Genomic DNA, 11,482 nt, shown 5'->3' on the forward strand with positions numbered 1-11,482 from the left:
ACCTGTAAAAGTCTCACTTGGTATCAAGACTCTTTATTTAGGAGGGTCCCTCTTTGGAAAGTTTGAAAAATTCCATTAATGTTTATTTGGTACGTGGGAAGAAACTGGATAACCCAGACCCCCCCCCCCCAAACATTTCAAGAAGTGATGCTTAGTGCCATCTTCTAGGCGCCTCACAGCCACATGCTCTGTTAGTCACCCATCCTCGCACTGACCATGCTAAACCCTGCGCAGCTTCCAAGATTCAATTAGATCAGATACATTTTAAGCAGTGTTTTTCAAACTCGTGTGCCCCACGGACCACTCAGCCGATGCAACCATTTCCGCGGACCACCCAGCCAGCCCCCACCCCTGGTGACAAAAGACATTCACTTTCCCCTTTTAAATGCCACTCATACAACATGATTCATTCTTTGTTTCTTTCGGTGAAGTCACGTAGAGAGAAAAATAAATTAAATGACAGCATACGACGTTTCGATTGCAACACAAGCAATCATCATCAGCTACAAATGAAAGAGAAAACAAACCTAGTATACTTAGAAATATAATGCAATACAACACAGAGAGTCGGCTAACATAAAAGTCAACACCCTACTGGTTGATTACGTTCTTCCAATGATTGCTAAATTTGAGAGGGACAAAACACAGACACGGAGACACATAGACAGACACATAAGCAGAGAGAGATTACAGAGACACAGAGAGAGAGAGAGACACATAGGCACACAGAGAAACAACGCCTCTGTGTCGAGGTCTTAAATAGAGAGAGAGGGGGGCAGAGAGAGGGGGGGGGTAGAGAAATTAGCATGTCAATGAGAGATTTGGAGCTTTCGTAACTGCAGGAAATACTACAACACGAGAACACAGAGAGAGAAAACACACTTAATCAAAGAAACTTAGCAAAATTTGGAAAGTAATGCAATGCAACATAGAGAGTCGGTCAACACACAATTAACGCATAGCCTGGTTGATTACGTTCACCCAAAGATTGCTAAATTAGAAGTTAAGTGTGAAATTTTGAGGGAGAGACAAGACACAGACACGGAGACACAACAACAGCAACCGCCATTTGCCACTAAGTGGCGGTGACGTCACCACGACGCTTGTGCAAGGCCATGTGCACCTTGAGGCCACGTGAAGTGTCGAACGCCCCCTGGCAGGAGGTCATGGGGCAGACCCAGGTGCCACGGGTCGACTGACTGAGATGACTGAGATGACCGGCTGATGCAGCACCTGTGCCCCCTATTGTGCCAACTTGCTGTGCTTTAGCCACCCGGCGCTCCAATCATTGTTGTGAGCGTTGCTCCTCCGCCCTCCGTTGTTGTTGGAGGGCGACTGCCTCCAACTGCCCAGTAGCGTCCTTCACGATCCTCCTCCACTGAGGCCGATCTTGACACCGCGGGTACCAGTCATCGGCAAGTCCACTCAGCTACACGTCCTCCTGTAGCACATCACTCCATCTCTTCTCTAGCCCGTGCTGTGCCCGTTCAGCCCCCTTGATCCAGCCGAAAAAAAGCTGTTTAGGCATGCGGTGTCTGGGCATGCGGGCTACATGACCCAGCCAACACAGCCTTGCCTGCCGGAGGAGCTCACCGATGGGACTTTGCCTAGATCTTTCAAGGATTTGTGAGCTCCTCACACAATCCAGCCTGGTTAAACCCAGGATGGATCGTAGGCAGGCCATCCTAAATGTTTCTAACCGGCGAAGATGCTCCATTAGGGGGGTCCACGTTTCGCAAGCGTAGAGCAGGGAGGGAATGACTGTGGCCGAGAAGACCTGAAGCTTCGTGTGGAGCGACAGACCAGGTAGCTTCCACACAGCGTTATGCAACCGATGAAAAGATATTGCCACTCGACTGATTCGGAGTGAGATCTCAACTGCCAAACCGGAGCCAGTCATGAGCACACTGCCCAGGTATTGGAAACTCTCCACCCTCTCTACAAGTGCCCCATCACCGATTCGGAGTTGTGGGGGTGGAGTGTCCGATGGTACAAAATACCCAGGCAGGTGCTTAGTTTTGGTGGGGCTGATGGTAAGGCCCCACCTCTTAGTGGCACACTCAAGTTTCAGCAGAAGCATCTCTAACTCCTCCTCTGAATGAACAGCAATTACCAAATCATCGGAATACATAACGTGGTTGACCAATAGGGAGCCATCCCTTGACCGCACCCGGGCATTGATCAGCCTCCCATTATATCTGTACCAAATGGAAATTCCCCCAGTACAGCTATTGAAGGCTTCACGAACTACGTGGTCAAAATAGATGTTAAATAATTTTGGGAGCCAGAGAACATCCCTGTCGCATCCCAAGGTGTACAGGGAATGGCTCTGACTCCTGGCCACATAGTTTTACCCGGGCCCGCTCACCTTTATGAAGGTCCTTAATGATTATGAGCAGAGGGTCAGGGACTCCGAAAGCACGAAGAACAACCAAGAGCCCAGGCCTATTGATGGTATCATAGGCCTTGACCAGGTCAATAAAGCAGAGGTGTAGGTCTTGTTGGAATTCCCTACACCTCTGCTGTAGCAGACAGACAGTAAATTTGGCATCTGTGCAAGACCGCCCTTTCCTGAAACCGCATTGGGGCTCCGCAAGCCTCTCCTCAGCGTGACTAGCAAGGCGATATTGAATAATCCTTGCCAGGACCTTTCCCGACACACTGAGGAGTGAGATGCCCCTGTAGTTATTACAGTCTGTGCGGTCCCTCTTCTTAAAGAGGGGTACCCCCAGGGCATCCTTCTAATCCTGCGGAACCCGTCCAGTGGTCCAGACTGTTGTTATGATGTCATGTAGGGCAGTCTGTGCACAAACGCCACCCTCCCTCAGCATTTCGCTTGGGAGATCATCTCCTCCCGGTGCCTTTCCTGGTCTCAGACTCTAGATCGCCTTCAGTACTTCCTCAACAGATGGCACCTCAGCCAGCCACTCACAGGGGGTGACTTCTTCCAATATTTGAGGCACCGCAGCCTCAGCAGGGTCATCCCCACTTTGTGCCACGATGTTTTCCTGGCTGAGGGATTTCCCCTCCCCCAGGACCTCACAGAAATGCTCAACAAATCTGCAAACCTGTTCCTGGGAGTCGGAGATTGGATCACCGTTTTTTCCCCTATTGATGGTAATAGGTGTGGCGCTGCATGTTACTTTTTTGATGGAGTTAAATAAAGATTTGTGATCGTGGGCCACTGAGGCAGACTCCATCTCCTCAGCAACCCGCGACCACCACCCATCCTTGCAGCGCCTCACGGCTCTCCGAACCTCCGAGCGAAGGCTGCGGTAAGCCTCCTCATTCTCTGACGTGGGATGATGTAGACGATTAGAGTGGGACTGTCGCTTTTTCTCAACCATCCTGAACACCTCCTCTGTCAACCACGGTCTCCGGGGAGGTCTGGACCGCATACCCAAAGCAGCCATTGCAGCTGCATGAGTCACAGTCCTAAACCTCGCCCATTTACCCTCGACATCAGGAGGAGTGGGGGACGATGCCAACCCCAGCCGCAAACGATGATTCAATTCTTGCTCGCAACTTTCATCAGCTGAGACCAGGCCACCTTAGGTTGGAATGGGGTCTTGGGTGTACACCCACCACCGGAGTGGAAGAATGCCAGGCGCATCTTACAGATGACTAGTCGATGGTCAGAGGGCAGATCAGCTCCACGGTAGGTCTTGGTGTCAAGGACATGGGCTCGCATCCGCTGATCCGTCACTATGTAGTCCAGCAGATGTTCTTGCTTGGACCCGGCATGCATCCATGATGTTGTGTGGATGTGCCGATACCAGAACAGCGTGTTGGTAATTACAAGCCCATGGGCTGCACAAAATCTAGCAGCCTCCTACCGTTATTATTGAGCTGATCTGGCCCATGCCTTCCAATCACTCCAGACCAGGTACCAGCATCATGACCAACTCGAGCATTGAAGTTACCCTACAAGATGACTCTATCCCAAGGGGCCACTTTAGCCAGCACCTGTGACAGGAGGTCATAGAAGGCATCTGACTCAACGGCCTTGCCTGCATCCCTCCACGGATGTTTGTCTTTGGTGGGGGCATAAGTAATCACGACCACCACTCCTCGCCTCCGGTTGATGGGAAGGCGAGCCCAAAGTAGCATGGGGCTTACAGCTTCCCACACCTCACCGCCACGCTCCCACGCCCCCTTCATTCTTTTGTTCAGAAGGACTGTCCACCCCTCATGGTGACAGGAGCCAGAGCCGGTCCACCGGACCTCCTGAATGCCACGGAGATCCAGGCGGTACCGGTCCAGCTCCCGACAGAGGAGTGGCAGCCTCTCCTCCGCAGTGAGCATTCGAACATTTCACATGGCCATCCGTAGTGGCTTGTTGTTGTTTCTGGAGGAGCCCTGAGGGTGAAGATTCAATCTCCTGTATCTGCCAGATGGGGTTTGGTCAGGAGACGTCATAGACGCCTGGCCCCCCGGGGCCTCCGGCACAAGCTTATTAGTTAGATATTTTAGTCGTGGTTTAGTGGTAATTTATTGAAGGTGGAGGGGTTACCAGCCCCTCGCACCCATCCAGAGCCCCCATTTAGCCACCGTGGTGGTCACAGATGCCATGAGGGGAAAGGCCAATCGGAATTGGCCCTCCCCCCCACAGCACTGTCCACGACAGTGTTGCCCGTCCGGCACCGCGAGGATGTAGGGGGTTGTTTGTGTGTCTGTCTTTGTGTCTCCGTGTCTGTGTTTTGTCTCTCTCTCTCTCAAATGTCACAATTAACTTCTAATTTAGCAATCTTTGGAAGAACGTAATCAACCAGGCGATGCATTAATTGTGTGTTGACCGACTCTCTGTGTTGCATTGCATTTCCAAATTTTACTGAGTTTGTTTTTATTAAGTGTGTTTTCTTTCTCTCTCTGTGTCGCTGTTGTCTCTCTAGTATTTCCTGCAGTTTGTTTTCTCTTTCTCTCTCTTTGCATGTGTGTCTGTCTTTGTGTCTCCGTGTCTGTGTCTTGTCTCTCTCTCAAAATGTCACACTTAACTTCTAATTTAGCAATCTTTGGATGAACGTAATCAACCAGGCTATGTGGTAATTGTGTTGACTGACTCTCTGTGTTGCATTGCATTACTTTCCAAATTTTGCTAAGTTTCTTTGATTAAGTGTGTTTTCTCTCTTTCTGTGTGTCCTCGTGTTGTAGTATTTCCTGCAGTCACGAAAGCTCCAAATCTCTCATTGGCATGCTAATTTCTCTATCCCCCCTCTCTCTCTGCCCCCCTCTCTCTCTATTTCAGGCCTCGACACAGAGGCGTTGTTTCTCTGTGTGCCTATGTGTGTGTCTCTCTTTGTGTGTCTCTGTGTTTTCTCTCTTTGCGTATGTGTCTGTCTATGTCTCCGTGTCTGTGTTTTGTCTTTCTATCAAATTTAGCAATCTTTGGAAGAACGTAATCAACGTGGTAGGGTGTTGACTCTTATGTTAGCCGACTCTCTGTGTTGTATTGCATTATATTTCTAAGTTTACTAGGTTTGTTTTCTATTTCATTTTTACCTGGTGATGATTGCTTGTGTTGCAATCAAAACGTCGTATGCTATTATTTAATTTATTTTTCTTTCTACGTGACTTTACTGAAAGAACCAAAGAATAATTCCTGCAGTTACGAAAGCTCCAAATCAAACACGATTCATATTACCGAAACATAATAATAATTTATTTTTAAACGCAGTTATACTTTTTTAGAGGGGGTTCGGGTAGTTTAGTCAGGGTAGTTTACCTTACTTCATTTTAAATGTTAAATATCACAAGTGGAATATTAACTACTGTTCGAAACAAAAGTATCTAAATTGTCAACATTTCCTGCATTTGCATCACAGCCCCGCGGGCCACCTGGAGGAGCGCCGTGGGCCGCCGGTGGTCCGGGGACTGCAATCTGCCAGTCGCTGATTTAGGGTGATGTGGTTATAGGCAATATGCATGCAACCGCTGCATACATACAATTTATCCTTCCTTTGTTCAAAACGTCACTTATTTCCATATTATTTTCCTTCTCGGGCAGCGTTATTGACAAATGTGTGGAGCTTCTGTTATTTGCGCTTTGGCTGTGTACCTCTGCCAATGCAGTATCGCACAACACACATTTATGATGTGTAAATATAGTCTGAAATGTGCACAACACGCATTTTCTCTAAATCGTTTCTATGATGCTTGCATCCTTAAAGACAAAATGTACAAACTGGCAGACGATTAAAAACAATTAGAATGTCTTACCTCGTATGTGTAGGAAAAGGGAGCGGGGGTTATTGAGCCTCTGGGAATTATTTCAAACGGATGGCTGGCGGGATTAGGGTTAAAGAAGATAGGACCCGCAATCGAGAGTCTGTTTGTTGATCTAACTGTGAAAGTATATACAGTGGCCAACGGTGCGGCATTCTCTTGCAGAGTAACAATCTTTGGCAAACTCGACCCAAAGGTAAGTATGCCGTCTCCCTCTGTGTGTGTGTACAGGAAAAGAGAGCATTAGCAGACATTCACAGGAGAAGACTCCAATGAACACGATTAATCATTACACATGACATTGTTACAGCAGTGGCAGGATGGGCAACACTTAGACTGACAGTGCCGTCTCTTAAAATGTTGTTGATGTTGTCAACTAATCACATTGGTTCTGGCTCACTGCTGCAAACTGTCGTTTTACCTTTTATGTTACCCCATTTATTAATTTTACTACATTTTTGTCTCTTGCTGGGCCTAGTTCAGAAGAAACTAAATCAACCACTGTCTTGGGTATCCCATTTTCATTCACTTAATTACCATGTATTGATATTATTTTGAAAATTATTAATTTTACAAGTTCTGCTTTTAAATCTCTGATTGTGTACAATACGTTAAATGTTTTTTTTATGCACACTGGAATTTTGGACTGCAGTATTTTGATGCCCAAAACTATGATCAAGCTTTTTTTATATATATATATAAAAAAAAACTCGTGCTGTAACATTTAGATCAAAATAATCCGTAAATGTAATGTTTCTTCTCAAGAATCTCTGTTTTTCAACAGCTGATAACAAAAAAAACTACTATTAGCCATTTAAAATAATCAAAAACCTACCCTCGTAAGTAACGGCAATCATTGTACAGTCCAGAAACACTTTATATTGCTCAGTTAACAATACAGGGTATCGTAAAACTATACTCATAAAATAGTACATACTAAAGGTATATGCAATGTATTTTTTTACACTGCCATCATGAGAGTCATCATCAGTGGTGCCCATTGGCTTCAATGGAATCCTGGCGTCAGGAAAGAGCCCGTACCTAAGCAGGTAATGAACACCCATTTCCATAGAGAAGAGGCATGAATGTGTTCATGGAAATATTCTTCGGTTCTTTCGGTAAAGTCACGTAGATAGAAAAAAAAAGGAAAAAAGCCCAAGACGTTTCGATCACAACACAAGTGGTCTTCATCAGACGAAATGTAACTGCTTATAAGCGCTTCCAAAGTTGTGAATGGGCGGAGGACTAGAGTTGCGAGGCAGAAGCAAGGAAAAACATGTCCATGTTCATGGAAATGTTTAAATGGGGTCATGAAATTGACCCTTGGTTATGATTCACCTGTAAGATATTAGAAGCTTATTTGTGCTCAAATCGATACAGGATGCAACCAAGGGTAGGTCGTTATGCTCTGTGTGCTTAATCATGGGTTAAAACCTAATCATGAGGTCACGTCAACAATGGAATAGGAAACTAATGAAAAGAGATGATGAATTCAGGCGGGTTATAAATAATATTACTTCTTCTTTTCAAGAAACACTAAGATAACTCGATATGATAACTATTAAAGATAACATATTACAACTTTGTCACATATTTTATCGTGTGTATTGTGAAAAACTAATATGCAAATACAAACAAACCATCAAAGTGATTTCCTACTGAAACTAAAATTGAGGCAGTGTTTATCTCCTGTTTTCTACCCTGAGCCAGTGGTGGAAATTCCTCATTACAATGGCAGGGGTGAGTCAATCCATAGGAAAACCACTGTGGACATCCCCACAAAACGGGACAAATTTGATCAACCCCAGAGAGATGATGGGCTGAGTCAAGGCCCCAAACAACATTTGAACTCGCAACTTTCAGATTACGAGCCGGTCAATCTACCACTGAGCCAAATGACTGACATTTTAAAACATCTATTAAATAAAAATTACAGCATTAATGACCTACATTGTGGTAATGAACATTGTGGTTGTGAACATTAAGAAAGGCAGATTAAAAGTATCCCTCAGAACACTTTCAAAACATCGACGGCAATCAACAGAAACCGACATTTCCACCAAACGGGAAAAATGTATCTTGAATATTGCCCCATCCAGCCACGTGGCCAAGCTTTGCAACTCCGGCCCCACGAACACTGACACGTTTTCTATTATCATGATGACAGCAGCCGGCCAATGTGATTACCGCTCCCAACAGTATGGAAAGATTTTGATACATTTGGAGACTTTTCTGATGAGTTTCCACAAGTGTGTATATATTTACGATATTACGTTTGGACATTTTACAATTTTACCATTTTGGCAGTGTTTGTCTTTGTTGATGATGACGTAGAAATTAAACATCTATCGTACTGTCATAGACATTCCGCTATTTAGAATGTTTTATAAACCACGTAGCTGAAAGCTCCATATGTCCACTCTAATTCTTATTATTACCATTCTGTAATCCAGTACTAGAGTTTGTATACATTTAGCCAATTGACAATTATCATTTCAACAAATCATGTGTTACGTCACCATCATGTATAATTAGAATATGATATTAAAATAACAGTATCCTCAACACCAGCACAGTACAGCACATTGTAATAGGCACTGCACTGGAATATATTATGTAAGTAGAGTATGTTGCTGTTCCATTTCCTTAACAACAGACTAATTCGTTTTAGCAAACTTCACCAGTTAAAATATGAAACCGTCCTTAAAATGACGTACACAAAACATTGAACGCTCAACACCAGTCGCCAGCCTACCTTTGGCAAACCCAATGACAGTGAAAATAAGAATCTTCAACAAGTCACAAGAAGTGGGTCCCTTCTTCCTCCGCTCCATCATCGCCGCTCGCTAATTCGCAACTGCGGCCAGGCAAAGGAAATTCTGGCCGGTTTATTCAGAAAAAAAACACAGCCGGTGGTGACATCACTTTAAGTTGCGAAGCGCAGGATGAGTGACGAGTTGGCATTACCGTTTACCCCGCCGACCTACCAACCCACCCACCCCCCACGGTCTTTCTGTGCGACGTCCCCACCACCGTGTGTGTTGTGTGTTGTGCAACGGTAATTCGCAACGGAGCCCCCGCGGTGCAATCACTGGCCATGGTGGTTACCTGGAGATGGCCCCCTTTGCATGTTTGTTTGGGCGGCATGGCTGTTAAACGGTTGCCCATGGAGCGACTCCTAACCGAGCCGCAGAGTCGTGGCCCCCCACACACCTGAAGTCGTAAGACGGCTTCATTGAACTGCCCATCACATCCCACGGTGCTGTCGCTTGGACCCGAGACAATGAACGTGACACAATGGAAACACTTGAGCTTGTTTCTTTTCTTGTGTTTCCGAATCATTGTTATGTATAATATTGCGTGCCTGCGTGTGTGCTTTGAAGTTCGAGCACAACGAGGTTATTCCGTGTTTTTCTAATTCGTAAACCCACGTAAAGTATCGTAGAAAGTGATAATTTTAGTCGGTATGAACGTTTAAATGCTGTATAAAGTACGTACATTCAAGTCAGTAAACTTAATGGTGCAACCCATTTGTAAACATACTCCGATTGAAATGCGCGTTGCCTATTGCCCATAACTCGCGTTGAGCGTTGCTGAGTATCGCTTGACACACTGCAGAGTTATAAAAAAATAATTCATTCAGAGTACTGTACTTACATTGGCATGCTCTATCCCCTGTATACTGTTCAATCATTTAGACACCAACTCTATGAACTATAGAGTTTTGTTTAGCAGTCATTCCCTTTATAATCCATTTGCGTAAATTTCTGAAGAGAAAAAGCCACTCATTAGCACGGTTGGCTACGTACGGTGCGAAAAAAGTTCAACATGCATACATATTGCTTGCTGACTGTTTATATTTCACAGCGCAATGTTTGTCTATCCACATTTGTTCTGTTCTGTTTACAATAAACTTTACTCGACACAAACTTGCTTACTTATTAATTCAATGCACAAATGATTTACCGTGACACGTGCCTTAATTCTACTAGCAGACATCTCTTCAGTGACAAAATACTGTACACGGCCTTGTACCAAAATCAGATTTCACAATGATCAAGTCTTCAGGATACACACATACACTGCTGAACTGTGTATTTGTAAAGCACAGCGTTGCCGTGGTCTCGCGAGATGCTTGTCCGGAAACAGTGGGCACATTCACAAATATGCTTTACCAGGAACTTGCAGCATTCTCAGACATTGTTTATATCCACTGGCAGATGAAAGTCTTCGAATGTCTAAATCCTTACCCCTAACATCCCTTACACATGCAATCACCATCCATTACTCAAAACTCTTTTTTTTTCAGGTAAGGTCCACCAAGCTATATAGCTTCAAAAGCGACCTGGCCACAAATGCGAGCAAATACTTTAAACGTATTGTTTCTCAATGTGGAGGGGAAAACCTAAGGACCCGAAGAAAAATGCACGCGACCACGGGGAGAGAGACAGGCAAACTCGAATCATACAGGCGTCAGGGTCTGGATCGAACCCACGACCTCCTGCATACCTGGCGAGGGAGATAACATCTCGCCACCATGGCAAAGGCGAAAACCAGTCTCACTGCTGCACACAAGCTGGTCTCATCGCTCCATCTTAACGGTGGTATCTTTTGAGCATTTTCATTGTTGGCTGCCATTCCATAAACCAGCCGCGTCAATCATCCATCATTCCACTGGAACTATGTATGCACTTTTAAATCTAAATAGAAATCTCATCTATTTAGAACTACTTTGTGTTTAGTTTGTTGTCCTTCCCCCTGCACATCCGTTTAGCACAGTTGGCTACATACGTGATATGGTCTATTCAAGCCCACTTCCCTTAACGGTCAATGTAATTTCGATTTAAAGCTTTCGTGACTGCAGGGATTCATCTTCTTGGTTCTTTCGGTAAAGTCACGTAGAAGGGAAGCAACAAAACAACAAAAATAAAACATAACAAAATAATTCTCACGACATTTCGGCCACACCTGAGGACGGCTGCTTGCGTTGTGGCCGAAACGTCGTGAGAATGATTTTGTTATGTTTTATTTTTGTTGTTTTGTTGCTTCCCTTCTACGTGACTTTACCGAAAGAACCAAGAAGGTCAATGTAATGTCACTCATTTGTGTTTGTTCCCTGATCCAAGTGTTTCTTCTGTATCTCATTGTCATTCCAAGCATGCATCTGCCACACGCTTGCCACAAAGTTCAGCTTTAGCTTTCTTTATCAGAGTGCACGTTTATGAGTATTGTTTTAGTGGCTAATATGCACTGATTAATA

The 11,482-nt window shown here is 44.9% G+C and overlaps 1 protein-coding gene across 1 annotated transcript in view; it reads right to left on the reverse strand.

Annotated features, from left to right (window-relative positions):
- LOC144721203 (cadherin-related family member 3-like) overlaps positions 1-9,168 on the reverse strand; it is a 48,452-nt gene extending 39,284 nt beyond the window's left edge. The window contains exons 1-2 of the mRNA XM_078598632.1: positions 8,978-9,168; positions 6,217-6,437 (exon numbers count right to left, since the gene is read on the reverse strand). Of these exons, the coding sequence (XP_078454758.1) occupies positions 6,217-6,437; positions 8,978-9,059 (303 nt within the window). The 5' untranslated portion in view covers positions 9,060-9,168. The remainder of the gene's footprint in view (positions 1-6,216; positions 6,438-8,977) is intronic.
- Positions 9,169-11,482: the final 2,314 nt, after the last annotated feature.

The sequence above is a fragment of the Lampetra planeri genome, chromosome 11 (assembly GCF_965212315.1).
Source record: "Lampetra planeri chromosome 11, kcLamPlan1.2.h2, whole genome shotgun sequence".
Classification (NCBI taxonomy): Eukaryota; Metazoa; Chordata; class Hyperoartia; order Petromyzontiformes; family Petromyzontidae; genus Lampetra; species Lampetra planeri.